The 26,416-nt window shown below is 39.2% G+C and overlaps 1 protein-coding gene and 1 pseudogene across 1 annotated transcript; one reads left to right on the forward strand and one right to left on the reverse strand.

Annotated features, from left to right (window-relative positions):
* LOC134619750 (deoxyribonuclease TATDN1-like) lies at nt 1–25,775 on the forward strand. The gene is made up of 10 exons (XM_065470054.1): nt 1–135; nt 23,457–23,522; nt 23,602–23,685; nt 24,226–24,253; nt 24,373–24,458; nt 24,540–24,580; nt 24,908–24,984; nt 25,065–25,135; nt 25,402–25,528; nt 25,653–25,775. The coding sequence occupies exons 1-10, from the start codon at nt 114–116 to the stop codon at nt 25,753–25,755; spliced, it is 705 nt and encodes a 234-aa protein (XP_065326126.1). The 5' UTR covers nt 1–113; the 3' UTR covers nt 25,756–25,775.
* Nucleotides 4,852–9,566, reverse strand: LOC134619833 (G2/M phase-specific E3 ubiquitin-protein ligase-like; annotated as a pseudogene).
* Nucleotides 25,776–26,416: the final 641 nt, after the last annotated feature.

Here is a 26,416-nt window from a genome sequence, read left to right on the forward strand (position 1 = left end):
GCCAAGAACGGCTGGAAAATGTTCATCAACCGCCGCACTGCCGTCAAGAAGATCAACTCCCTGCCGGAGGTGCGCGGCGACCAGCTGAGGAACATTGAGGACTGATTTCAACCATGGCACAACACAAATTCATTGGTAAGTCGCCTCTGCTTTATCGCCTGTTAAACGCTACAAGAAAGGTAGAAGAGACCGGGTGTCACTGGCTGCCGCTGACGGTTATAAAACGGAGCAGCTTGCATGTTTTGTTAGCATGAGTACTAATAAGTTAGCTTCTTGAAAATGACAACACAGCAGGAACAGACTGTGAGTAACAGGCTTACAGCTGTGCAGGAATACGGTATACCGGGCACTTTATTTCAGGTTTACAGTAGTTCAGCTTTCATGATGGCAGCTCATAGTAGTTTTGGTTTTGTTCACAGGCGGAGAGCGCTTTTGAGCGTTTTCCTCATAAAATGCCGTTTTTACCGTTTCTTCCCGCAGTAAATATAAACAACGATAGTATTCAGGAAAAAAACACACAGTGCATATATTTTTATCATAACTCTGGTTTTACGTGGCCTATCAACACAATTTAAAAACTGGTATAAAGTCCACACCTTTTCCGTCAATTCTTCCGTCTGTCCTGCTCACATCTCCAATGGTTGTACACGTTGTCATCAGTAGCAGTTTTTGATACGGGCGACACGGGCGGTTGCCCGGGGCGGTATCGTGGTGTGGGGCGGCATCACAGGTATCGGCAAAAAAAAAAAATGCTCGTACTCATGCTTCCCCGACATCATGCCAGCGCATATTGGGAATGGCATAGGCACCGATCGTTTTTCTGCCACCCATTTGCTGGGAGTAAGGGCGCCCTCCGTTTGCGAGGTGCACCTGCTGCTTGCTGCACAGGGAGGATAAGATAAGATAAGATAACCTTTATTAGTCCCACACGTGGGAAATTTGTTTTGTCACAGCAGGAAGTGGACAGTGCAAAAGTTATAAAGCAAAAATTAGAATAAAATAAAATAAAGATACAACGATGCCAGAAAAGATTATTGCACATTAGTGTTATTGCATATTTGTGGATGTGTGTGTTGATCAGTTGGAGTCTGATCAGTTGTGGAGTCTGACAGCAGTGGGGAGGGAAGACCTGCGAAATCTCTCCGTCCCACACCGTGGGTGCCGCAGCCACTGAAGGAGCTGCTCAGTGCTGTCACAGTCTCCTGCATGGGGTGGGAGATGTTGTCCAACAGTGATGACAGCTTAGCCGCCATTCTCCTGTCACTCACCACCTCCACTGGGTCCAGAGGGCATCCTAGAACAGAGCTGGCCCTTCGGATCAGCCTGTTCAGTCTCTTCCTGTCCCCAGAAGAGATGCTGCCGCCCCAGCAGACCACACCATAAAAGATGGCTGAGGCCACCACAGAGTCATAGAAGGTCTTCAGGAGTGGGCCCTCCACTCCAAACGACCTGAGTCTCCGCAGCAGGTACAGTGTGCTCTGCCCTTTCCTGTAGAGGGCGTCTGAGTTATGAGTCCAGTCCAGTTTGCTGTTCAGATGAACACCAAGGTACCTGTAGCTGTCCACAGCTACAGGAGAGGGCGGGGCGGCGGGGGATTCTCTGGCTGGCTGGAGCAGCATCTAATAACCAACCCGCAAAATAAAACAAACCATCAAACGCGAAAACACCAGACATTATGATACAGATTTACACCGATGTTTTTTTGAAATTCTATACGCGAAAAGTGAGCGCGAGAGCCCTCTATGAGGGGCCGTACAAGCCAAAATTCATTCTTTCACTCTCACATATACTTTCACTCTCACATACATGTATTCTTCTTTCAGACAAATATATTTTCATTCTCACATACATGTATTGTCACTCTCACATACATACATATATTTTCACTCTCACATACATATATTGTCATCTCACATACTTTTATTCTTATTTCATATCCATGTATATTCACTCTCACATACATCCATTAATCTTCCTTTCACACACATGTATTCTATTTTTCTTAATGCTACATATTTTTATGCTGACATATATTTATTCTCCTTGCAGGTGCAGCCCTTTCTAGTCATATATATATACATACCCTTTACCTTTCAACACATATATATTTGTACTCCTATACTCATATATACATACAATCCCAGTGTTTATCCTTTACCCTTGCATACATACACTCTGACATTCACCTCTGCATTTCCTAACACAGGAAGTTCATCCTTTAAGCAGGAAGTCAGTCTTAAACCAGGAAATGTAATACACTTGGAGAACTTACTTGACATACCCAGACCTAAACCAGAAGAACCAAGCAATGAAGTCATCCTGCTTTCTTTGCTAGTATTGCAGTTAATTTGTCGAGTAAGTAGTAATGAAAATGACGTTAGAACTTTTTTAAATAATGTATTAGAATGTTTGGAACAAATTCAAAGAGAAGCTACAGATTCTTTTGTTCGTCAGAGGCTCCATAGAGAACTTGGTGATCACATTCAAACCTTATCTGGAATTTTGTCCATCTCAAGATTTGTTGACGATGCAAGAAAAAGAGAAGCAGTGAATACATTACAGTCCTTAAATGGATGGCTAAATTTTTTACTGACTGCTTATGAAACCAGACAAGGAACTACATCTGAGAACAGACTTGTCTTGCTACCTCCACCTCTCATGACTTGCTCTCAAGGTAGACCGCGATACAGCATTTCAAGAGGGCAAATATCTCATTTAGTATCTCTTGGAATGAACTGGCAAAGCATTGCAACATGCTTAGGGGTTAGCTCCCGTACTCTGTACAGGCACAGAGAGGACCTTGGCATTGACCCACTGACTTATGCAACATTATCCGATGAAAACCTGAACAGGGTTGTTAGGGAAATTCTTCAGTATACCACAAATGCAGGTGAACGATATGTGCATGGCAGCTTGAGGTCACGTGGGTTACGCATTCAAAGGTGGCGTGTAAGACAAAGTCTACAAGAAATTGACCCCTTTGGACGTTCCCTCAGAAGACGCAATGCAATACGTCGACGACTGTACAGTGTTCCTTTCTCCAATCAGTTATGGTGAGAAAATTCTAACAGAAAACAGTCCTGATTCTAAGTCTATAGCGAAATGGATTATCTAAAGCAAAATAACTCATTGTTTTATTTACTCAAACTTGTGCATATCCTTGACCATGTCATAGTTTCCCCATACATAACTTATACTTATTTCATTTTTCTATAGGCATATAGATGGAAACCACAAACTTGTGAGATGGAGGATGGTGTTCCATGGCTGTGTGGATGGTTTCAGTAGAACCATCATCTACCTTGCGTGTTTAGATAACAACAGGGCATCAAGTGTTTTGTCACTGTTCATGGTTGGTGTTCAGAACTTTGGAATGCCATCCAGAGTGAGATGTGATCATGGACTAGAAAACACTGGTGTTGCCCGTTTCATGCTTTACAGGCAAGGACTGAACAGGCATAGTGTTATCACTGGTAGGTCTGTGCATAATCAAAGAATTGAGCGATTATGGGCAGAATTAAATCGAGTGGTCTCATATCATTTTGTTAATCTTTTCAATTTTATGGAGGAGCATGGTGTATTAGATTCACTTAATGAGGTCCATTTATTTTGTCTTCATTATATATATTTGCCACGTATTCAAAGAGCTGCCACTGAATTTCAGAACCAGTGGAATAACCATGGACTTTCAACACAAGGAGGGCAAACCCCTCTTCAGCTGTGGCAAAGGGGCATTATCAACAATGCAGGAATACATAACCCAAATATGAATGGTATTTGTGAAAATGACTTTGGTATTGATGAATGCAGACCACTGCCAGAGCTGGAGACAAACAATAATGTCCTTGTTCCATCAATTAACATTTCCATCAGTGACACCATGATGGTTACACTTCAACAGACCTTTGATCCATTTGAAGATGATGGCAATAACGGTATAGATTTATTTTGCAACCTTGTTCGTTTTCTTGAGAGACAATCCTAAAATACCAATAAGGCCTCTGGAGAAATTTCATTTACTGTAATTGTGGTTGTGCAGCTTAAAAAGAATACAGTGCCAAGACTGTTGTTAGTTCAGTATTATTAGACGTTTAGTCACAGCTTTAAATTTCAAGAATGCTACTATCAACCTTTACATGCATGTTGACGGTTTGTATACAATTTTAAAGAATTTATGAGTTGTATTATGTGAGTGTGTTGAGATTTTACAACCATGTTTGGTTTTAAAACACCTTGTTAAAAGAAAAAATAAATTTGTGCAACCACATTTTATTGAGGTTTTTGGTAATCACAATCACCAGATGTATTGTCTTGGAACAAGATGACTGAAACTGATAATATTAACATTAATACAGTCAGTAAATACATCAAACATGGATCACTGATCAAATAGAATAGAAGTGTCAGATAAACAATATTGAATAATACCAGAGAATAAACGCAACAAACAAGTACAAAGCTAGAAAACAAAAATAATCACAATGCACATAAATTAATGCAATGGAAAAAAAAACTGAATTGAATTATGTTAGTCCTTATAACTATTGTATACTTGTAGAAAGGTACCCTGACAAGCAAAAAGACTTGAAGCAAATGAACATTTGTTAAAAGGTCAATGCAAAAACAGAGCCTCCAATCAGGTGGGTGAAATATGGCAACATAAAGTAAATTCAGCTTGGTCTCAAGTGTGTTAGTTGGTGTTTTAGGTGGAACATTTTTTGTTTGATTTCTGGGAAAGAAAATGCAATGATATTCAAACCAAAAAAAACCCCCTTAGAATTACTTAATGATTGACACTCATTAATTTAACTGAGTGCAAAGCTCAGATTAGCATACTAACCTGACCAGGAATTAAGCTATTCCAAAACCATGTGTATTACCTAATCCAAAGTCCATATTCTCCTGAAAGTCTTTGTAAGAGGTATGAAGTGGTAACTTTAAACAATTGATGCACGTGTTTGCAATGGGTAGTTTAGACATGGTTTGTGCATCAGGCTCTTGGTGAAGAAATTCAATGGACGTTTGTGGAGAGAAGCCAATTGGTGGAACAGTGTTGGCTCCAGTGGCGAAGGCAAGAATTGTCCCCAGCTTCTGCGTTCCGTCTTGATCTAAAGGAAAAGCAATACTGTCAAAAATGGCATTAAAGACAAAAAACACAGCAAGCATTTCTACTTTTAACTGATTCAATGAAAAGATGCACTGCATTATAAATTGAACACAGAATGCTTAAAACGCTAAATTTACCTTCTGCATCTGTTAGGTAGTCTCTCCAGAAACTAATGACAACTGCTTCAGCATGCCTTTTATTGCTCCCAGCTGGAGAAAGGCGGATGGTAAAGAGGCTGTCAAGAAGGTCAGCTGTGAGCACTGAAGGTGACCAGCATAGAAGGGTGCGAAAACTCTCTGGGTGAGCTTGGATTTTGTCCAGCACCTCAAGTGTCCGTAGTCCATCCTGAAATCTAAATGATAATCAGAATTACCTTTAAAATCACAAATCACATAAAAAATGAATGGATCCAAGAAGTATAATCTAAAACATATGAATTATATATGCAATAATTTTTACTTCAGATTATTCACATCATCAAAAGTGTATATCCCAAATCTGCATTTTTCATGTGATGTAGGGCTGCCACGATTAGTCGACTAGTCACGATTACGTCGACTATCAAAATCGTCGACGACTGATTTAATAGTCGACGCGTCGTTTGAAGCTTTGTAAGAACACAAAAGACGCAGGAATAAGTAGTAGGATTTAAGGGTGTAATAACGGACTGAAACAGAAGATGGCAGCACTGCATGTACAAGGATGCCAGCTGCTGTTAAACCCCGAAGAAGAAGAAGGAGTAGCTCTGTCCCAGAATTCATAGCGCAGCCCAGCTCAGTTTCCAACAATGGCGGCAGCTAGTCAGTTTTAATATTACTCTTATTATTCTTTCTTGGTCACAAAATAAACGTTTAACATATTTTCAGACGAGAATGTAGCTGTGTAAACCTCAAATATCTGCTCAGTTTATCAAGACACCACATATTTTCAAAAGGGCTCCGACGTTTTCGGAGACGTCTGTTACCCACTAGCTCGATAGCTAGTCGGGGGCAAGGCTCACTAGAGCCGCTGAGAACACCGGACTCCCGGCAAATCGTTTTCAAACCCACCGCCGTCTTTCGCTACTCAGGTTAAACATATATAAGTCACTTAGATAACTTAAAAATGTTATTGTTTGGCTTTTTTCAGTATTTTATTTGTTCCTGAGTAAATCGGTTTGGCTGAGATTAAAGTTATAGTTTTTACACAGCTGAATAAATGTCAAGCAGACAACTGATTATCAGAAGTGTGAGATGCTCGAGAATTTACTCCGGTGTCCTGTTACATTTTAGATAGCAAGGAGCAGACGGCTGCGTTTATTAAACTCCACCAAAACAATCTGCAAATTTCATTAAAATTTAATAAACTATCATCTTGTCTTTATTTTTAGTTAGCACATACCTTAAACACTTAAAGCTGTAAGCTAATGATAGTTATATAAGAGCAGATGCATGCTGGTGCAATAAGCTGTACGTTTTACGTCCAATGGATGCATGATCTGATTAGTCGACTAATCGCAAAATTAATCGGTGACTAGTCGACTATCAAAATAATCGTTTGTGGCAGCCCTAATGTGATGCTGGCACCTTTGGAGGCATGGTGTACCTACACATAAAGAAATGTCACACAAAATTCCCAGAATACAAGGCAATCAGCATGGGTTTGAGTTACTTATTGGACAATAATAAATACATACATACATACCTTTCAAATGGACCACGGACTCTGTGTATTACTTGGAACATGAGAATGTCATGTATAAGCAGATCCTTGTCTTCCAGCCTCTGCAGCGGCCTCAGGCAGCCAGCATTGGCTAAGTATTCCTGAAGTGGCTCAGTTGCTACTATCAGATCTTCAAAGAATTTACACTCTTTAACCTTCAAATAAAAAAAATAAAAAATTAATGGGCCCCAATTAATACATGGAGTAGAATGAAATGCACACAATACTAAAACATTATCCAACAACTGACAAATCAGTTTTACCCTTTTAATTTTTTCATGCAGGTCACTATCGGCAACATCTTCTAAAACTGGTTTAGCCAAATCTGGGCCATCAACAAGGCAAGAGAAGAGTGTTGGGGACAGAAAGCCTGCTGGTGGACCACCATGTACAAGGCTTACTGCAATGGCTCTGCCTGCAATGAAGTACCTGTCCTCCCTGATGGCTAGAAATAATGAAAAACATTACATGTCAATAGATGCATGAAAGCGCTTGACAAGAACTTCATAAAAATGATTTTTTTATTGCATTACTCCAGGGATATCAGCCTAAAATCAATACATACCAGCACTATCAAGCGCCAAGTTCATTTTGCCTTCTTCACCCTCAAACATTGAAGAGAGGGGCAAAGCTTCGATCAGAAGTCTTAGAAATTCTCTTCTTGGTCCACCCAAGTCAAGAGCCTCTTCAGGTACTCCCATATCATCAGAAAACCTGACAGAAATTGTGTGGCATGGATCATATGTCACTCGTTTAAAACCTCTAATTGCTCCATCCAGGACTGTTGATCAATTAATGTTGAACTTGCATTTCTTCTGTTGGTTTATTTTTGCAGAAAGTTCCTCCAAAATATCTTTTGCTGATACCAAACAACTTGAAGTCCTATAGGATTAAAAAAAAGAAAAGAAAAAATATTGAAAAGAACATCAGTAAAAACATTCACATACAAGGGCTACAAGGACATATAAAGTTTTGTCAAAATCAGAATCAGCATACTTTATTAATCCCTAAAGGAAATTATCATAAGCAAAATGTACAAAGGAGTATATTGCTCAGTGGCTTTTTATATTGTTTATATGTTTTGGAGAACTAGAAAGCACTAGAGCAAAGAAACATATATTTTTGAGTTTCAATGCACAATAAGTAAATTTCATTGTCAGATTGGCTCTGTTAAAAATTCGCTGCCTATTTCAAATAAAATAAAATTTGCCAGCATTATAGCATTATCATTTGATTCTGTAGACATAATTCAAAAAACTGTTTTGTTAACTGCAAATATAAATATCATATATGCATATAAATATCTGAGGATGTATTACACTCCTTCACAACACTGGTTACAGAATTGGATTGCAACAAATACGGTGTGTTTAATTGGCTACTGTAAAACATTTGTATTTGAAACTAACCTTTCGATCTGCAGGCTTGCTAGTATAGCCTGGTTAAGTTCGTCATCATCAGAAGACATGTCAGATAGTGGAGTCATGATTGAAAGGTAGTTATCGTAGTTTACAGATTGACTGTGTGTTGATGTAGAGGGTAATGCTGAACAATGATTCTCTGGATTCCTGGTCTGGTAGGGTGAGCTTGAGGTATTTTGGCACGTCAGGACCAGAACTGGATCAGTTAAAGATGCAGATGATGAGGTAGAAGGCTGACTAGTGGAAGGGTAGATTTCCAATGAAGACACTGGTAACTGGTTGAAGGAAATGTTTGTTAAAGCGCTGCTGTACTTGTGCGAGATACTACTTTCATGGGTCAAGGCAGGAGTTTCCGTTAATAATGTTCCATTACCAACTGATGAGGCAGGAGATTGCGTAGGAGCAGAGATTGGTTGGAAGGCAGCTGTTGAACTGGCAAAACTGTCTGAAGATGATGAGCGCAGCTGCCTTGATGAAACAGGGTTTTCTTCACAGTTTTCTTCACTGCTGTAGCTTGTAATATCATCCTTAGAAATAAAATAATAATAATAATAATTCACATATATTGAATTTGAACATTAAATACCATCTATCCAACCTCTTCTGCTTATTCTTATCAGAGGTGGGGTGGTTGGAGCCTATCCCAGCTACCATAGGGTGAGAAATTTCAAGAGTTAATAGATCTTTCTCACAATTACTTTTACATACTAGGCAGACAAAATTGTAACACATCTCCTGAACAGCAGTAGTCTTATGTTCTATAATTCACAAACAGTCCAACAGAGCAGCTGTAAATTTAGTCAATACCAGAGCTTAGGATTAACATTTTAAAAATTCTATCTATTCTATCCAACTACAAAAGGTGAAAGGCAAGTTTAAAAAGAACAGAGATGAGAAAGTTCAAAGGTTGTTTATGCACCAATTTTTGGTCTTAATATTATTACTGTAGAGTGCTAAGTAGATTCATTCAAAAGTCAAATAACGTACCAAAATTGGTTTTGATGGTCTGATGTATAGGGCTTTCAATTTATAAATTTTATGTATGAGATTTGCATCCAGCTCCTGTCCTGCTCGCAGTTTGGGCGCAATCAGTCTGCTGCCACAAGCCATCAGAAACTCCAGGCTGGAAAACAGTTAAGTTGTAAAATGTTGAAAAAATTGTTGCAAAAATGTTCCAATAACTTTTTTAGAGCTAATCTTGTTTTCCTCTTTGAATCAGACTTAAACCAGTAGTAACAGAAGTAAACTTTATACAAATGTCAAAAAAGTATGCCAAAAATGGAGTGTTCAAGAAAGGATAACTGCTTTGGTTCTTTTAGTTTAGTTTACTGATTCATGTCTACCTATTCTCTGACTTAAATCGTTATGTAAAGCTTTGAAATGCCTAGATATCGAAAAGACTACTGACAAAAGCTGTGTCGCATTAGGTTTCGACTGCTGTTACACAGTTCATATTAAAAAACAGTATCACAGCTAGCCATTTAGCCCACTTGAATATGTTTAAAGTTAAACACAAATAACAGAGTCATAATTTGAAAGAAAAAAAATGCATAAAGAAATAGCATGCATTTAAATTGCCTTTGAAAAAATGGAAAATGTACGTAATATAGAAAATGTTTTGGGGTTTGACCATTTTAATTCACTGAAGCTTGAATAAAAAAAAAAATATATATATATATATATATATATATATATATATATAACAAGAAGGCATCGGTGGGCAAGAGACGAAAACAGGGCGTTGTTGGAATGCTACTATGCAAGTAACCCTGGCGGAAGGGGTTACATGAATAGGATGAGGGACCTATGGATTCTTCGATACCCAACATCCACAATGACGGCGAAACAACTAGTAGCTCAGTGTTCCAACATTCGAAAGAAGGGACTGCTCTCACAGCTAGAGATTGACGAGGTACGACATAAATGCTACAGCAAGGAGGAGTCAGGACGCCAGGTCAGGGGGGAGATATCATCACCCCCACCCGAGATTGGGTACATAGCCCCAAGTGCGATAGGAGAAGGATCGTTGAGTGCGAGAGGAACTGACCTGAAAGATAGGATCATGGCCAAGCTTGAAACCTGGATCCCCCGTAGCCGGTTACCAAGATTACGTGAAGTACCCTCAGAAGGTCTGCTAGATGATGTTAATGCAGCACTACGGATGATACCTACAACCACGATTACCGACACTAACAAGCTGATCTACAATACGGCAGAAGTGATCAGTGAGATGCTTGGCTACAAGTTGAACAGCCACAAGGGGCAGTACCCTGCATGTAGAAGGAGGCTAGAGGGCAAGATCAAAGTAGCACGGAGGGAGGTTAGCCAACTAACGGAGTTGCAGAAAGGCGCGACAAAGAAGGTGCATAAGAAATACAGCAAGCTGTCCGTACCTGAGGCCTTGGAAACTGCCAAGCAAAGACTCACAGCCTTGGCCAGCTGCTTGAGGAGGTACACCAGAGAGATAGAAGGCAGGAGAATAAACCAGCTGTTCTCCACAGAACCAGCAAAGGTGTACTCTCAGTGGCAAGGGAACAATAAGAGAACAGCACCACCAAGGCTGGAGACGGAGCAATACTGGAAGAGCATATGGGAGAAGGACGCAACCCATAACGGCAATGCTCAGTGGCTAGTGGATTTGAGGGCAGACCATAGCGACCTCCCTGAACAGGGTCCAGTAACCATCACAGTGGCAGACATCCAAGAAAGGGTCTCCAGTATGAAGAGTTGGACAGCACCAGGGCCCGACATGGTTCACGCCTACTGGCTGAAGAAGCTGACTGCACTCCACGAGCGTCTGGCAGCACAAATGAACCAGCTGCTAGTTAACGAGAGACACCCGGAATGGCTAACCGAAGGTCGGACGGTCCTGATCCCCAAGGACCCCAAGAAGGGACCGGTCCCATCCAACTACCGACCAATAACCTGCCTCAGTACTACATGGAAGCTCCTGTCAGGCATCATATCGGCTAAGATGAACAGGCACATGGGTCAATACATGAGCGGGGCACAGAAAGGGATTGGCAAGAATACCAGAGGCGCAAAACACCAGCTACTGGTAGACGGAACAGTCAGCCGAGACTGCAAGACCAGACTGACCAACCTGTGCACAGCCTGGATTGATTACAAGAAGGCCTATGACTCAATGCCCCACAGCTGGATACTGGAATGCCTAGAATTGTACAAGATCAACAGGACCCTAAGAGCCTTCATCAGGAACTCAATGGGGATGTGGCGTACAACACTAGAGGCCAACTCCAAGCCCATAGCACAAGTCACCATCAAGTGTGGGATCTACCAAGGAGATGCTCTGTCCCCACTGCAGTTCTGCATAGGCCTGAACCCCCTCAGTGAGATCATTAACAAGACTGGCTACGGATACCGACTACGAAACGGAGCGGTTGTCAGCCACCTCCTGTACATGGATGACATCAAGCTGTATGCCAAGAGTGAACGAGACATCGATTCACTGATCCACACTACCAGGCTATACAGCAATGACATTGGAATGTCGTTCGGACTGGAGAAGTGTAGTCGGATGGTAACAAAGAGAGGGAAGGTAGTCAGAACTGAGGGGATTGAACTACCAGAAGGCAACATTGCAGACATAGAGGACAGTTACAAGTACCTGGGGATCCCGCAGGCGAATGGGAACCATGAAGAGGCCGCTAGGAAAGCTGCAACCACCAAGTACCTGCAGAGGGTCAGGCAAGTCCTGAGGAGTCAGCTGAACGGTAAGAACAAGATCCGGGCCATCAACACCTACGCCCTGCCCGTGATCAGGTACCCAGCTGGGATAATAAGCTGGCCAAAGGAGGAGATAGAAGCCACTGACTTAAAGACAAGAAAGCTCCTGACCATGCATGGAGGGTTTCACCCCAAGTCCAGCACCCTGAGGCTGTACGCTAAGTGGAAGGAAAGAGGCCGGGGACTGGTGAGTGTCAGCACCACAGTCCAGGATGAGACAAGAAACATCCACGAATACATCACGAAGATGGCCCCAACTGACAGCGTGCTCAGTGAATACCTCAGGCAGCAGAAACCCAAGAAAGAGGAGGAAGGCGAGGAACCATCATGGAAGGACAGGCCCCTGCACGGTATGTACCACCGGCAGATAGAGGAGGTGGCTGATATCCAGAAATCCTACCAGTGGCTGGACAAAGCTGGACTGAAAGACAATACAGAGGCACTAATCATGGCAGCACAAGAACAAGCTCTGAGTACAAGATCCATAGAGGCTGGGGTCTATCACACCAGGCAAGACCCCAGGTGCAGGCTGTGTAAAGATGCCCCTGAGACAATCCAGCACATAACAGCAGGGTGCAAGATGCTAGCAGGCAGGGCATACATGGAACGCCATAACCAAGTGGCCGGCATAGTATACAGAAACATCTGTGCCGAGTATAACCTGGAAGTCCCGAGGTCAAAATGGGAGACACCCCCAAGGGTGGTGGAGAATGACCGGGCTAAGATCCTGTGGGACTTCCAGATACAGACGGACAAAATGGTGGTGGCTAACCAACCTGACATAGTGGTGGTAGACAAACAGAAGAAGACGGCTGTAGTGATCGATGTAGCGGTTCCGAATGACAGCAATATCAGGAAGAAGGAACACGAGAAGCTGGAGAAATACCAAGGGCTCAGAGAAGAGCTCGAGAGGATGTCGAGGGTGAAGGTAACGGTGGTCCCAGTGGTAATCGAAGCACTAGGTGCGGTGACTCCCAAGCTAGGCGAGTGGCTCCAGCAGATCCCGGGAACAACATCAGAGATCTCTGTCCAGAAGAGCGCAGTCCTGGGAACAGCTAAGATACTGCGCAGAACCCTCAAGCTCCCAGGCCTCTGGTAGAGGACCCGAGTTTGAAGGATAAACCGCCCGCAGGGGCGAGATGGGTGTTTTATATATATATATATATATATATATATATATATATATTAGGGGTGCAACGATACACAAAATTCACGGTTCGGTTCGATACTTTGGTGTCACGGTTCGATATTTTTTCGATACAAAAAAATGTTCATGCTTTTTTAATTTGTCATTTATTAAAATTATAAATATATATTTTAACTCAAAAGTACAGTTTTTAAATTTAATGTTGCTGAAACGACAAAGTAATAAAAAAATAAATATCTGATCGAGAAATCCCTCATCTTTGGAAAAGAGAGTTTATTACAGAGAAATGGCTCTTTCCAAAATAAAAGCTATACTATACACTTCTTCTGGGCTATATTCTCAGCAGCATATTAAACATATCAGGTCCCCATAAGGAGAATCATGTGCTAACAGCTGTCTAAATGACTCGGGTAAAGTTTGTAGCATGCGTGCTTGTTGTTTTTGTCTGCTTCCACTTGTCTTTGCACTAGGATGATGTCGGCGTAAATGTGCAGTCATATTCATTGTGTTCCCACTAGTGCTGTCAGCGTTAATCTGAAATGACGTTAACGCCACAACTCGGCAAGTCTCCGTTAACGAGTTACCACGGATCGCCCCGTGTGTGGGGCGTTAACGCAGTAGTTTCCACCCATGTAATTGAGCATTGCGTGGCACATCCGACATACTGTTTTACTTTTGTCCATGACACGCTTACCTTCATTGTCATGCTTCACATGAAAACCAAGATAGTTCCAAAGGCCAGATCTGAATGAGGGTGGGGGAGGTTCAATTTGCTATGTTGCAACGAGCTTAGCTTCTGTCTTGCTAGCTTGCGCTGCGCTCAGTGGATCTGCGCTCGACAGTGCAGCCTAGGCGGAGTAGTCGAACGCAGATCCACTGAGCTCTCAACACAGACAGCATCGTCAGAAGAAGAGTTGATAAAATAAATTAAAAATTTTGTATTGTTCGATACACATGCGTACCGAACTGAAAGCACTGTATCGAACGGTTCAATATCGATACGAGTATCGTTGCACCCCTAATATATATAATATATAGTACAATGAAAGAAAATCTAAATGCTGCAGTTCAATTACAGTGCGGCCCCCTCAATCACAAAAGCTCAAAAAATAAACTGCATAAGGATTTTTTGTTTACTGCTCTTTAAAATGAAATACGCCTACAAAGAGGCATACAAAGAAACATTTGCTATTACTTTTTACTTTGAGTAAAGAACAAAAAAGACACCAATCATATTACTTTTTTTTCTTATTTCAAACACACACTGTAGAAACTGGACTGAAGGCATGACTTGGCATCTATGTTTATCTACCTCTACAGTGGTACAGATATTGATCCACTCACAACACAGAGTTGGATTGATGTCTTCTAGCAAGATTAAAATTCTACCCAAAAAAATAAATAAATAAATACAAAACTAAACAAAAATAACAAGTAAATTAACCCAACCTTTTATTTAGCAGGCTAATGTAGCTACCACCTCCCACATTAATAAAGAAGATTTAGTATAAAGTAATCTTAAAGTAAGCATCAACTTACACTCGGGTCACAAGTACAAACAGCCACTAATATTGAAATAAATGCCACAGTCTTTACTGTTTTTAATGTGGATGCTGCTGAATAAATTGGCTAGGGCTAAAATTTTATAAGGGTAGCAAAGTGCGTTGCTAAATCAGCAAAGCACATTTCGTATTTTGTATTTCGCAGTTGTACAGTTAAGTGGCAGTCTGTTTTGTTCTTACCTTTTCCTTGATCTGCAGTTCCAGTTGCCAAAGTGTTTCTGGGTCTGATTTCGCAAAGACTGCCGCACTCCAGTCGAACTCCGTGTAGCTAGTTGGCACGTTGAAGCTACCCGGGTGTTAGCTGGTCTAAAAAGTTCCCTCATCTCACTTTCCACCGTGCTGTGGGTAACACTGGGTGCAGTTGAGCCCGTCCCATCTCGATCAAAGGACGAGGACAACGATGTGACAGTTTCAGGAGAAGATAAAATATTTCTTAACACCCCGATAGCTTGCTGAAGAACTCAAGTTTCTTCTCCCCCCTCCATGCTGTCAGACACTTGAAAGTGACCCGCACGTGCTTCTCAGCCAATCACAGCGGTACGGACACCCAGCCTTCCGTTTCCATTAAACTCCTTCCGTTTCCACTATACTCTTTCATTCACATACATTATTCTCTTGCATACATATATTTTCTTCAGACATGTATGCATTCTCTTCTTACATACATATATTATTTGTAAGATTAAATGCATGTAAATGAGAGCAAAATATAGGAATGCATAAATGAAAATGCATGTATATTAGAGTGCAAATGTGTAAATATGTAGATTAGAATACATGTATAAGAGAGCACAATATTGCAATGTGTGTGTCAAATATGTGTAAACATGAGAATAAAATATCTAAATATAAAAATTAAAATAAAACTACGTGAGAGTAAAAATATGTGTGTGAAAGAAGAATGTATGTGTGTGAGAGTGAAAATATATGTGTGTGAAAGAAGAATGTATGTGTGTGAGAGTGAAAATATATGTGTGTGAAAGAAGAATGTATGTGTGTGAGAGTGAAAGAATGAATTTTGGCTTGTACGGCCCCTCATAGAGGGCTCTCGCGCTCACTTTTCGCGTATAGAATTTCAAAAAAACATCGGTGTAAATCTGTATCATAATGTCTGGTGTTTTCGCGTTTGTTGGTTTGTTTTATTTTGCGGGTTGGTTATTAGATGCTGCTCCAGCCAGCCAGAGAATCCCCCGCCGCCCCGCCCTCTCCTGTAGCTGTGGACAGCTACAGGTACCTTGGTGTTCATCTGAACAGCAAACTGGACTGGACTCATAACTCAGACGCCCTCTACAGGAAAGGGCAGAGCAGACTGTACCATGTATGTATGTGAGAGTAAAAATATGTGTGTGAAAGAAGAATGTATGTATGTGAGAGTGAAAATATATGTGTGTGAAAGAAGAATGTATGTGTGTGAGAGTAAAAATATATGTGTGTGAAAGAAGAATGTATGTATGTGAGAGTAAAAATATGTGTGTGAAAAAAGAATGTATGTATGTGAGAGTGAAAATATATGTGTGTGAAAGAAGAATGTATGTATGTGAGAGTGAAAATATATGTGTGTGAAAGAAGAATGTATGTATGTGAGAGTGAAAATATATATGTGTGAAAGAAGAATGTATGTGTGTGAGAGTGAAAATATATGTGTGTGAAAGAAGAATGTATGTATGTGAGAGTGAAAATATATGTATGTGAGAGTGAAAAAATATGTGTGTGAAAGAAGAATGTATGTATGTGAGAGTAAAAATATGTGTGTGAAAAAAGAATGTATGTGTGTGAGAGTGAAAATATATGTGTGTGAAAGAAGAATGTATGTATGTGAGAGTGAAAATATATGTGTGTGAAAGAAGAATGTATGTGTGTGAGAGTGAAAATATATGTGTGTGAAAGAAGAATGTATGTATGTGAGAGTGAAAATATATGTGTGTGAAAGAAGAATGTATGTATGTGAGAGTGAAAATATATGTGTGTGAAAGAAGAATGTATGTGTGTGAGAGTGAAAATATATGTGTGTGAAAGAAGAATGTATGTGTGTGAGAGTGAAAATATATGTGTGTGAAAGAAGAATGTATGTATGTGAGAGTGAAAATATATGTATGTGAGAGTGAAAAAATATGTGTGTGAAAGAAGAATGTATGTGTGTGAGAGTGAAAATATATGTGTGTGAAAGAAGAATGTATGTGTGTGAGAGTGAAAATATATGTATGTGAGAGTGAAAAAATATGTGTGTGAAAGAAGAATGTATGTGTGTGAGAGTGAAAATATATGTGTGTGAAAGAAGAATGTATGTGTGTGAGAGTGAAAATATATGTGTGTGAAAGAAGAATGTATGTGTGTGAGAGTGAAAATATATGTATGTGAGAGTAAAAATATATGTGTGTGAAAGAAGAATGTATGTGTGTGAGAGTAAAAATATGTGTGTGAAAAAAGAATGTATGTGTGTGAGAGTGAAAATATATGTGTGTGAAAGAAGAATGTATGTATGTGAGAGTGAAAATATATGTATGTGAGAGTGAAAAAATATGTGTGTGAAAGAAGAATGTATGTGTGTGAGAGTGAAAATATATGTGTGTGAAAGAAGAATGTATGTGTGTGAGAGTGAAAATATATGTGTGTGAAAGAAGAATGTATGTGTGTGAGAGTGAAAATATATGTATGTGAGAGTAAAAATATATGTGTGTGAAAGAAGAATGTATGTGTGTGAGAGTAAAAATATATGTGTGTGAAAGAAGAATGTATGTGTGTGAGAGTGAAAATATATGTGTGTGAAAGAAGAATGTATGTGTGTGAGAGTGAAAATATATGTGTGTGAAAGAAGAATGTATGTGTGTGAGAGTGAAAATATGTGTGTGAAAGAAGAATGTATGTGTGTGAGAGTGAAAATATATGTGTGTGAAAGAAGAATGTATGTGTGTGAGAGTGAAAATATATGTGTGTGAAAGAAGAATGTATGTGTGTGAGAGTGAAAAAATATGTGTGTGAGAGTGAAAAAATATGTGTGTGAAAGAAGAATGTATGTGTGTGAGAGTGAAAATATATGTGTGTGAAAGAAGAATGTATGTGTGTGAGAGTGAAAATATATGTGTGTGAAAGAAGAATGTATGTGTGTGAGAGTAAAAATATATGTGTGTGAAAGAAGAATGTATGTGTGTGAGAGTGAAAATATATGTGTGTGAAAGAAGAATGTATGTGTGTGAAAGAAGAATGTATGTGTGTGAGAGTGAAAATATATGTGTGTGAAAGAAGAATGTATGTGTGTGAGAGTGAAAATATATGTGTGTGAAAGAAGAATGTATGTGTGTGAGAGTGAAAATATATGTGTGTGAAAGAAGAATGTATGTGTGTGAGAGTGAAAAAATATGTGTGTGAGAGTGAAAAAATATGTGTGTGAAAGAAGAATGTATGTGTGTGAGAGTGAAAATATATGTGTGTGAAAGAAGAATGTATGTGTGTGAGAGTGAAAATATATGTGTGTGAAAGAAGAATGTATGTGTGTGAGAGTGAAAATATATGTGTGTGAAAGAAGAATGTATGTGTGTGAGAGTGAAAATATATGTATGTGAGAGTAAAAATATATGTGTGTGAAAGAAGAATGTATGTGTGTGAGAGTAAAAATATATGTGTGTGAAAGAAGAATGTATGTGTGTGAGAGTGAAAATATATGTGTGTGAAAGAAGAATGTATGTGTGTGAGAGTGAAAATATATGTGTGTGAAAGAAGAATGTATGTGTGTGAGAGTAAAAATATATGTGTGTGAAAGAAGAATGTATGTGTGTGAGAGTGAAAATATATGTGTGTGAAAGAAGAATGTATGTGTGTGAGAGTGAAAATATATGTGTGTGAAAGAAGAATGTATGTGTGTGAGAGTGAAAATATATGTGTGTGAAAGAAGAATGTATGTGTGTGAGAGTGAAAATATATGTGTGTGAAAGAAGAATGTATGTGTGTGAGAGTGAAAATATATGTGTGTGAAAGAAGAATGTATGTGTGTGAGAGTGAAAAAATATGTGTGTGAGAGTGAAAAAATATGTGTGTGAAAGAAGAATGTATGTGTGTGAGAGTGAAAATATATGTGTGTGAAAGAAGAATGTATGTGTGTGAGAGTGAAAATATATGTGTGTGAAAGAAGAATGTATGTGTGTGAGAGTGAAAATATATGTGTGTGAAAGAAGAATGTATGTGTGTGAGAGTGAAAATATATGTATGTGAGAGTAAAAATATATGTGTGTGAAAGAAGAATGTATGTGTGTGAGAGTAAAAATATATGTGTGTGAAAGAAGAATGTATGTGTGTGAGAGTGAAAATATATGTATGTGAGAGTAAAAATATATGTGTGTGAAAGAAGAATGTATGTGTGTGAGAGTAAAAATATGTGTGTGAAAAAAGAATGTATGTGTGTGAGAGTGAAAATATATGTGTGTGAAAGAAGAATGTATGTGTGTGAGAGTGAAAATATATGTGTGTGAAAGAAGAATGTATGTGTGTGAGAGTGAAAATATGTGTGTGAAAGAAGAATGTATGTATGTGAGAGTGAAAATATATGTGTGTGAAAAAAGAATGTATGTGTGTGAGAGTGAAAATATATGTGTGAAAAAAGAATGTATGTGTGTGAGAGTGAAAATATATGTGTGAAAGAAGAATGTATGTATGTGAGAGTGAAAATATATGTGTGAAAAAAGAATGTATGTGTGTGAGAGTGAAAATATATGTGTGTGAAAAAAGAATGTATGTGTGTGAGAGTGAAAATATATGTGTGAAAGAAGAATGTATGTATGTGAGAGTGAAAATATATGTGTGTGAAAGAAGAATGTATGTATGTGAGAGTGAAAATATATGTGTGAAAAAAGAATGTATGTGTGTGAGAGTGAAAATATATGTGTGAAAAAAGAATGTATGTGTGTGAGAGTGAAAATATATGTGTGTGAAAAAAGAATGTATGTGTGTGAGAGTGAAAATATATGTGTGTGAAAGAAGAATGTATGTATGTGAGAGTGAAAATATATGTGTGAAAAAAGAATGTATGTGTGTGAGAGTGAAAATATATGTGTGTGAAAAAAGAATGTATGTGTGTGAGAGTGAAAATATATGTGTGAAAGAAGAATGTATGTATGTGAGAGTAAAAATATGTGTGTGAAAAAAGAATGTATGTGTGTGAGAGTGAAAATATATGTGTGTGAAAGAAGAATGTATGTGTGTGAGAGTGAAAATATGTGTGTGAAAGAAGAATGTATGTATGTGAGAGTGAAAATATATGTGTGTGAAAGAAGAATGTATGTGTGTGAGAGTGAAAATATATGTGTGTGAAAGAAGAATGTATGTGTGTGAGAGTGAAAGAATGAATTTTGGCTTGTACGGCCCCTCATAGCCCTCAGTGCGCCTGCTCGCTGCTGAAGTCAAAGTAAACTTTATTGTCATCTCCGCTACATACAGTCCAGTATATAGAGAGACGAGACGAGGCTCCAGTTACAGCAGTGCAAGTAAACAAACAATACATATAGGAAGAGTAAGGAAATAAACATACACTTTAGGACTAGGGGTAAAGGGATCAATAACAATTTAACAATAACAATACAATAACATTAACCTACTCCACATCAGCCACGCCGCTTTGCTAGCTAAAACACCGGTGTCGGCACATAAGGACGCTGTCATAGCCTGTCAACAATGTTGATTAGCTGCGTATATACGAATGTGAATCGCATCATTGGCTGGACTATGGGATAAGGTGGCATCGTTCTAATCCCATACAGGAGCAGCTAGAGCTGGGCGATAGAACGATAACGATATGTATTGCGAAATAACTTTTTCTCGATAGAAAAATTAAACTATTGCGATAGGCCTCATCTCTCTTGTCCTCTTAAAAAAAAAAAAGAACAGCCAATCCAAATTAAGTAGCGCAGAGCCGAACCAATCACAGCTGCAGCGTCACGTCACGTGCAGCACAAGTGCCAAGGCGCACATGTGTATTTGTTTGGGAAGCAGCTAGCCGGGCTGCCCAGGTAATGAAGGAAATGAGTGTGCCGACTAGAGAAAAATCAACCGAGAGCGTGAGCGAAGGTTACCGAAGAAAAAACCGATGATGGTTCCAATGCCGGAGAGCTTGTCGAACGGAAGGGCCATAGAAGTTCCGTAGTGTGAAGGTATTTCGGCGATTTCAAGTCTGACAAAAAACAGAGTAGCGCGCACTGTAAATTGTGCCGAAAGCAAGTCTGGAAATACAATAAACCGGTGCATGCTCAATCTCTGACTGAAAGCGCTAATTCGTCATTCAGCTTTTGTCAGACTAAAGTAACTGTTTGAAAAGCTAAGCTATACAACAAGGAGAGATTGAGAATTTCCTTTTAGTTCTCAGTTTATTTGATATTGACAAAAGTTAGTCAATTTTGTCTGTTCTTCTGTAAAACAAACTAAGATTTATTTTTAGAATTAATATTTTGTTTCTAAGTGGAATTGACAATTTAGTAGTTTGTTTTGTTTGTTCTATTTTGAAACTTAAACGCTTTAGCGGCTGCCTTTTGTGTAGTTTGCAATATTTGCCTTTATTTATCTGAAACTGAAGTCTCATGTTCCTTAAGTACATCTACCCTGTTCAACTTATTATGATAAATATTTAAATTAAAACAAGCTGCTAATTATTTCACATTTTACTTGTGAGCAACGGCACATTTAAATCTTACAAATATAGTTATTTGGCTTATATCATGATATATATCGTTATCGCCAGAAATGAAAAAAGCATATCGTGATATGAAAAAATCTTATATCGCCCAGCTCTAGGAGTAGCCAGTCACTAATAGTGATGGGATTTCCGGCTCTTTTTAGAGAACCGGCTCTTTCGGCTCGGCTCACTAAAAAGAGCCGACTCTTTCGGCTCCCAACCGGCTCTTCAGGTTGTTTTGTTGCTTTAATTAAAATTAAAATTATGCAGAAAAGGAATTACTAATGTAAAAAAAAAAGTGGTTTTATATATATATATATATATATATATATATATATATATATATATATATATATATATATATATATATATATAAAACAAAAGCTCAACACTGCGCCTAGCATCCTGGAGCACTTCTGTTGTGTTTTGTACGTGCTTTGTCTCTAGCGGCCACTGTAAATATACTTTTATTTATTCACTCCACATAAAATGTAATAAATGAATCATATAATACAAAAACCAACTATTTACATTTCAACTTTTAACTATTTAAATTTTAGCCTTTTCATTTTAAACAAATTTAAAGTAAAACAACACAAAACACTACAAACCACAACACAATTAAATATAAATTAAAATATGAAAACAAAAAGAAGATGCACATTCTCTGTGTGAGTACAAGAAAATAATTATTATAATATGATGTGTTAAATTTGTTTAGATCACAGGAATAAGGAAGGATTGGTCTGTGTTTCAGTTTGGCTTAGCTGTAGGCCTGAGAGTGTGTGTAATTGTTTAGAGAGAAAGGAATTTATTGACACTGGGGGTCTGCTCTCATGAAAGGAGACAGGAAGCTATAGTTGGGGGTTGCTGATGCTGATGCTTGTACCTTTAATAAAAACTCATAATTGTTATAAACTTAGAAGTAGGTTTGCAGGAGACTCTCCACATGCTTATCCGTAAATGTAAGACAACAAGAGGCCATTGGCCCAGTGGATGGAGAGTGAGGGTCTCAGTGTTTGTAATATGTTAACTCTGTTTTGTATGTGGTCTAAAGGAATTTGGTGTAGCTTGGGTGAGGGGATTACTTTTATAAGCGGCAGGAAGTCACGTGCACAGAGACACACACAGTGCTTTGACTGTTACGACCCACCTACACGCACAGTCACTCACGTGCACTCACATAGACATACGGGTACGTGCACACACAGGCACTCACGTGCTCGTGCATACACATACAAACACAGAGTTTGCACCACACCATGGGGGTTTTATGATGGGGTCGCTTCTATAAAGCTGACTGTAACAAACAAAGAGGTGAAGATTTTGCAGAGGGACACCAGCCTTGCACGTCTCCCCTTCTAGAAGATGCATGCTTAACTGAAGATGAATGAAGATGAATAAAGGTTTTGTGAAATGACTACTGAGTTCTGGTGCCGTCTCTGGATGCCCGAGGAATCAAAAGAACCAGGGTGAAATGATTTCGTAACATCTGTCATATGGGCCTGCATGAATAAACGTTCTGAATCCTTTATCATCCGCAACTGAATATAGTTGTGGATGATTACTATACCTTTCTAATGTGACGTTGTTGTCCCTGGCTCTCTTTCTCTCTCTCTCCCTCCCGCTCTGTTCCTGTGCTACTGCCAGTGTAACTACCCCCCCTCTGCCCAGCGCAACGCACAAGGCTCGCGTGCGGAGTGAAGCAGTGAGAAAGAGGAAAAGTGAGAGAGAGAGGGTCGCGTCATTCACTTCAGATTCGGCCCTAAGAGCCGTTTTGTTCGCGACCGACACATCACTAGACACTAACACTGCAAAACAGAATTGTTAAAGTATTAATTTTAATTTCAATTCAGGTAGATTTTTTTTTTTTTTTGGTGCGCAATGCAGATTTTCTGTGTGCAGAGACTGTGCCAGCAGTGCGCAATTGCGCACATGCGCAGCTTAGAGGGAACATTACTGCTAAATGTGTTCAGTGTTATTGTATAACGTGACCTCAGAGCGTCTCTCAGCACGATGCTGGTACCAATACTGTGCTGCTTTAATTACAAAGATACAATCAGTAACACTCTCTGAGTCAGTACATGTAGATAAATTCTGACCTCTTGCTCTTCAGACATCGGGGTGAACCTGACAGATCCCATGTTCAGAGGACTCTACAGAGGGAAGCAGAAACATGACGGTGAGCTACTGCTTCAGTCTTATTTTCACTGTGGGGCTGTTCACATGATGTTTTTCTGAGTCTCACGTTTTCCTGACAGATGACTTCAGTGAGATCATTGAGCGAGCTCTCAAAGTAGGAGTTGAAAAGGTATGCTGTGTCCATCACTTTGATGAAACCTCATGTATTTTAATCATAACCATGACTTCAGGGATCGCTGCAGTGTTGATTTGTTTTAAAAAAGGTCATCGTGAAATTCTGGGATGATAGAGATTTTTACAGCAACAGTTTGGCTAATAGCTGTTGGAGATGTTTATGAGTGTTAATATCCCGGACAAAACCCTCATTTATTTCACTCCCTGAAATGGACTAGGCGATGAGGGAAAGAAGAGAAGAACAAGAACAAAAAACCCCATTTTTTAAGTGCACTCAACATAGAAGTTGGTATACTTCATCATGCTGGGCCTCATTATATATGCTAAAGAATTGTGGTGCAGTAGTCAGGATGCTGATGCAGATTTTGAAAAAAGGCCTTCTAGAAGCAAATCTTGCCAGTCGGCGGCCATTTTTTAAGGCAACATTGGGAATTTTAATAGTGACTGCATCCTTTGAGTTACCAGTGAAACCTGATAGATGTGCCAAAAAGTCTAAAAGCTTTTTTCCCCTGAAGATTTCCTTCTAATTTCCTTCTAATAAACATGATTGTTCATTTATGACTCCACAGACTTGCAGATTGTTTCCGAGTATGAAAAGTGAAAGTACCTTTAACCTGCTTTCTTTAGAAGTCTATAAGAAAATGGCCTTTAGCTTAAATGGCCCTCATGGACTTTTGTTTCCAGTCCCTCAATTTGCTCCTTCTGGTGTGTTGCAGATACTTTGAGAAGCAGTTTGACCTGGCGGAGGAGACCAAGCTGCCCATGTTCCTCCACTGCAGAAACTCCCATCAGGAGTTCATCGGTAGGTTTGTGAAGCAGACACCTGATCTGGTTCAGGAATTTGATTTTTATGCGAAACATTCGACTGTTTTTGTTTCCACAGACATCATGAAGAGAAATCGAGATCGATGTGTTGGAGGAGTGGTAAGGATGATATGATGTCTAAATATCATAGTATTTACAGAGGAGGATATGCTTCCCACATCCTGGAGATGCAAAAACAACCTCTGTAAAAGTGAATTATTTCTGTGACAGGCTACAATACTCGATGTAAACTGAACAGATTAAGGACCTAAAATGTAAAATTCTGTGAAGTTAATACTTTTGTTGGGATAAATTCACAAACAAACCTGATTTCATTCAATAAAACTAATTTGCAAAACATTGTTTGCATATTTTAAAAGCCACTGAGTCACTTTATGAATGAATCTGATCAAAATTCTTCTGCGTTATTGCTATTTTGAATTTCAGGTCCACTCATTTGATGGAACTGCAGAAGACGCTGCTGCTGTCATTGACCTGGACCTCTATATTGGAATAAATGGATGGTGGGATAATCTGAGAAATGTTGTTCGGTTTCCTTGAACTTGACCTGAATCACACTGAGTCTCACTTCCATATCTTTCAGTTCCTTGAAAACAGAGGCCAATATTGAAGCTATGAAGTCGATCCCCACAGAAAGGCTCATGATAGAAACAGGTGAGTCACACAGCCTGTTGATTTTAAAGCTTTTGGCAGAATGTGGCCTGAGTTTGATCACAGAGTGAACCTTTAATATAAAGTTTTCTTAAAGCTCTGGAGACATTGGTTTTATATTCTTGTTGAAGCTGTATCACCACTAAGAGGGAATATATTAGATTAAAATAGGTTTGTGCTCACTTTATAGAAATCTTTTGCTGATGTTACAGTTCTTTAAATGCTACATTTATGTTATTTATGGATTTCCGCCTTCTGCTCATTTCCAGATGCCCCGTGGTGTGGTGTGAAAAACACTCATGCCGGGTCCAAATATGTTAAAACTACATTTCCCACAAAGAAGAAGTGGGAAGCAGCACACTGCCTGAAGGACCGGAATGAGCCCTGTCATATCATGTAAGTCACTAAAGGGAAAAGCTTTATAAATCCAGTGGATACAATCAGACGTCACACTGAAGCGTGAATATTGTTAAACACAATAGACCTTTAATTTTAAGATTTCACTGTTTGTCTCTTGCAGACAAGTCCTGGAGGTGATGGCAGCAGCGAGGGAGGAGGATCCACTGGAGCTGGGCAACACAATCTACAACAACACTGTCAAAGTCTTCTTCAGCTCAAGCTGATAATAAATGACATCATCAGACTCACCGATGTGTCATTAATATTCTTTTACGAATCCGTTTGTGCGCCTCAGGACAAACCACTTATACTGTTATATTATTTGTGTTTACAGTCATCTGTTAATGCAAAATAAACATATTTTTTTCATAAGGAACATATCAGTTATTGTGTTTAGAAAAACATAAATGTTAATGAGTTTATTCAAACCACACAAAAAGCTTTGATGTTTGTGATTGTTCAAGTGCCCCTTCAGTGCTTTTGCTTCAGATCATCAAACAAGTTTTAATATTATACAAAAGTAACCCGAGCAAATGCAGACTTTTCAAATCTTAATTTATTAATATAAAAAGTTATACAAAACCTAATAAACTGGCTGGCGATGAGTCTTTGGCCAAATGTTCTTTGCAAAATTATTTTAATTCAGTCGGCTTGTTTTAGAGTCATGCTGAAGTCCATCAAAAGCATGCTCAGAGGTTTGGTTGTTTTTTTAGTCATGCAGGGGTGGACTTGCTGGTGTGTCACTATCATTGTGCTGCTGCATAACTTGAGCGCTCTTGAGCTTGAAAGATTTTCTGGAAGACAACAGAATTTATGATTCTATCAGTTACGGCAAGTCATCCAGGTCCAGAAGCAGCAAAGCAGCCCCAGACCATCACATTGCCG

This window comes from Pelmatolapia mariae, linkage group LG22 (assembly GCF_036321145.2).
Source record: "Pelmatolapia mariae isolate MD_Pm_ZW linkage group LG22, Pm_UMD_F_2, whole genome shotgun sequence".
NCBI classification, from domain to species: Eukaryota; Metazoa; Chordata; class Actinopteri; order Cichliformes; family Cichlidae; genus Pelmatolapia; species Pelmatolapia mariae.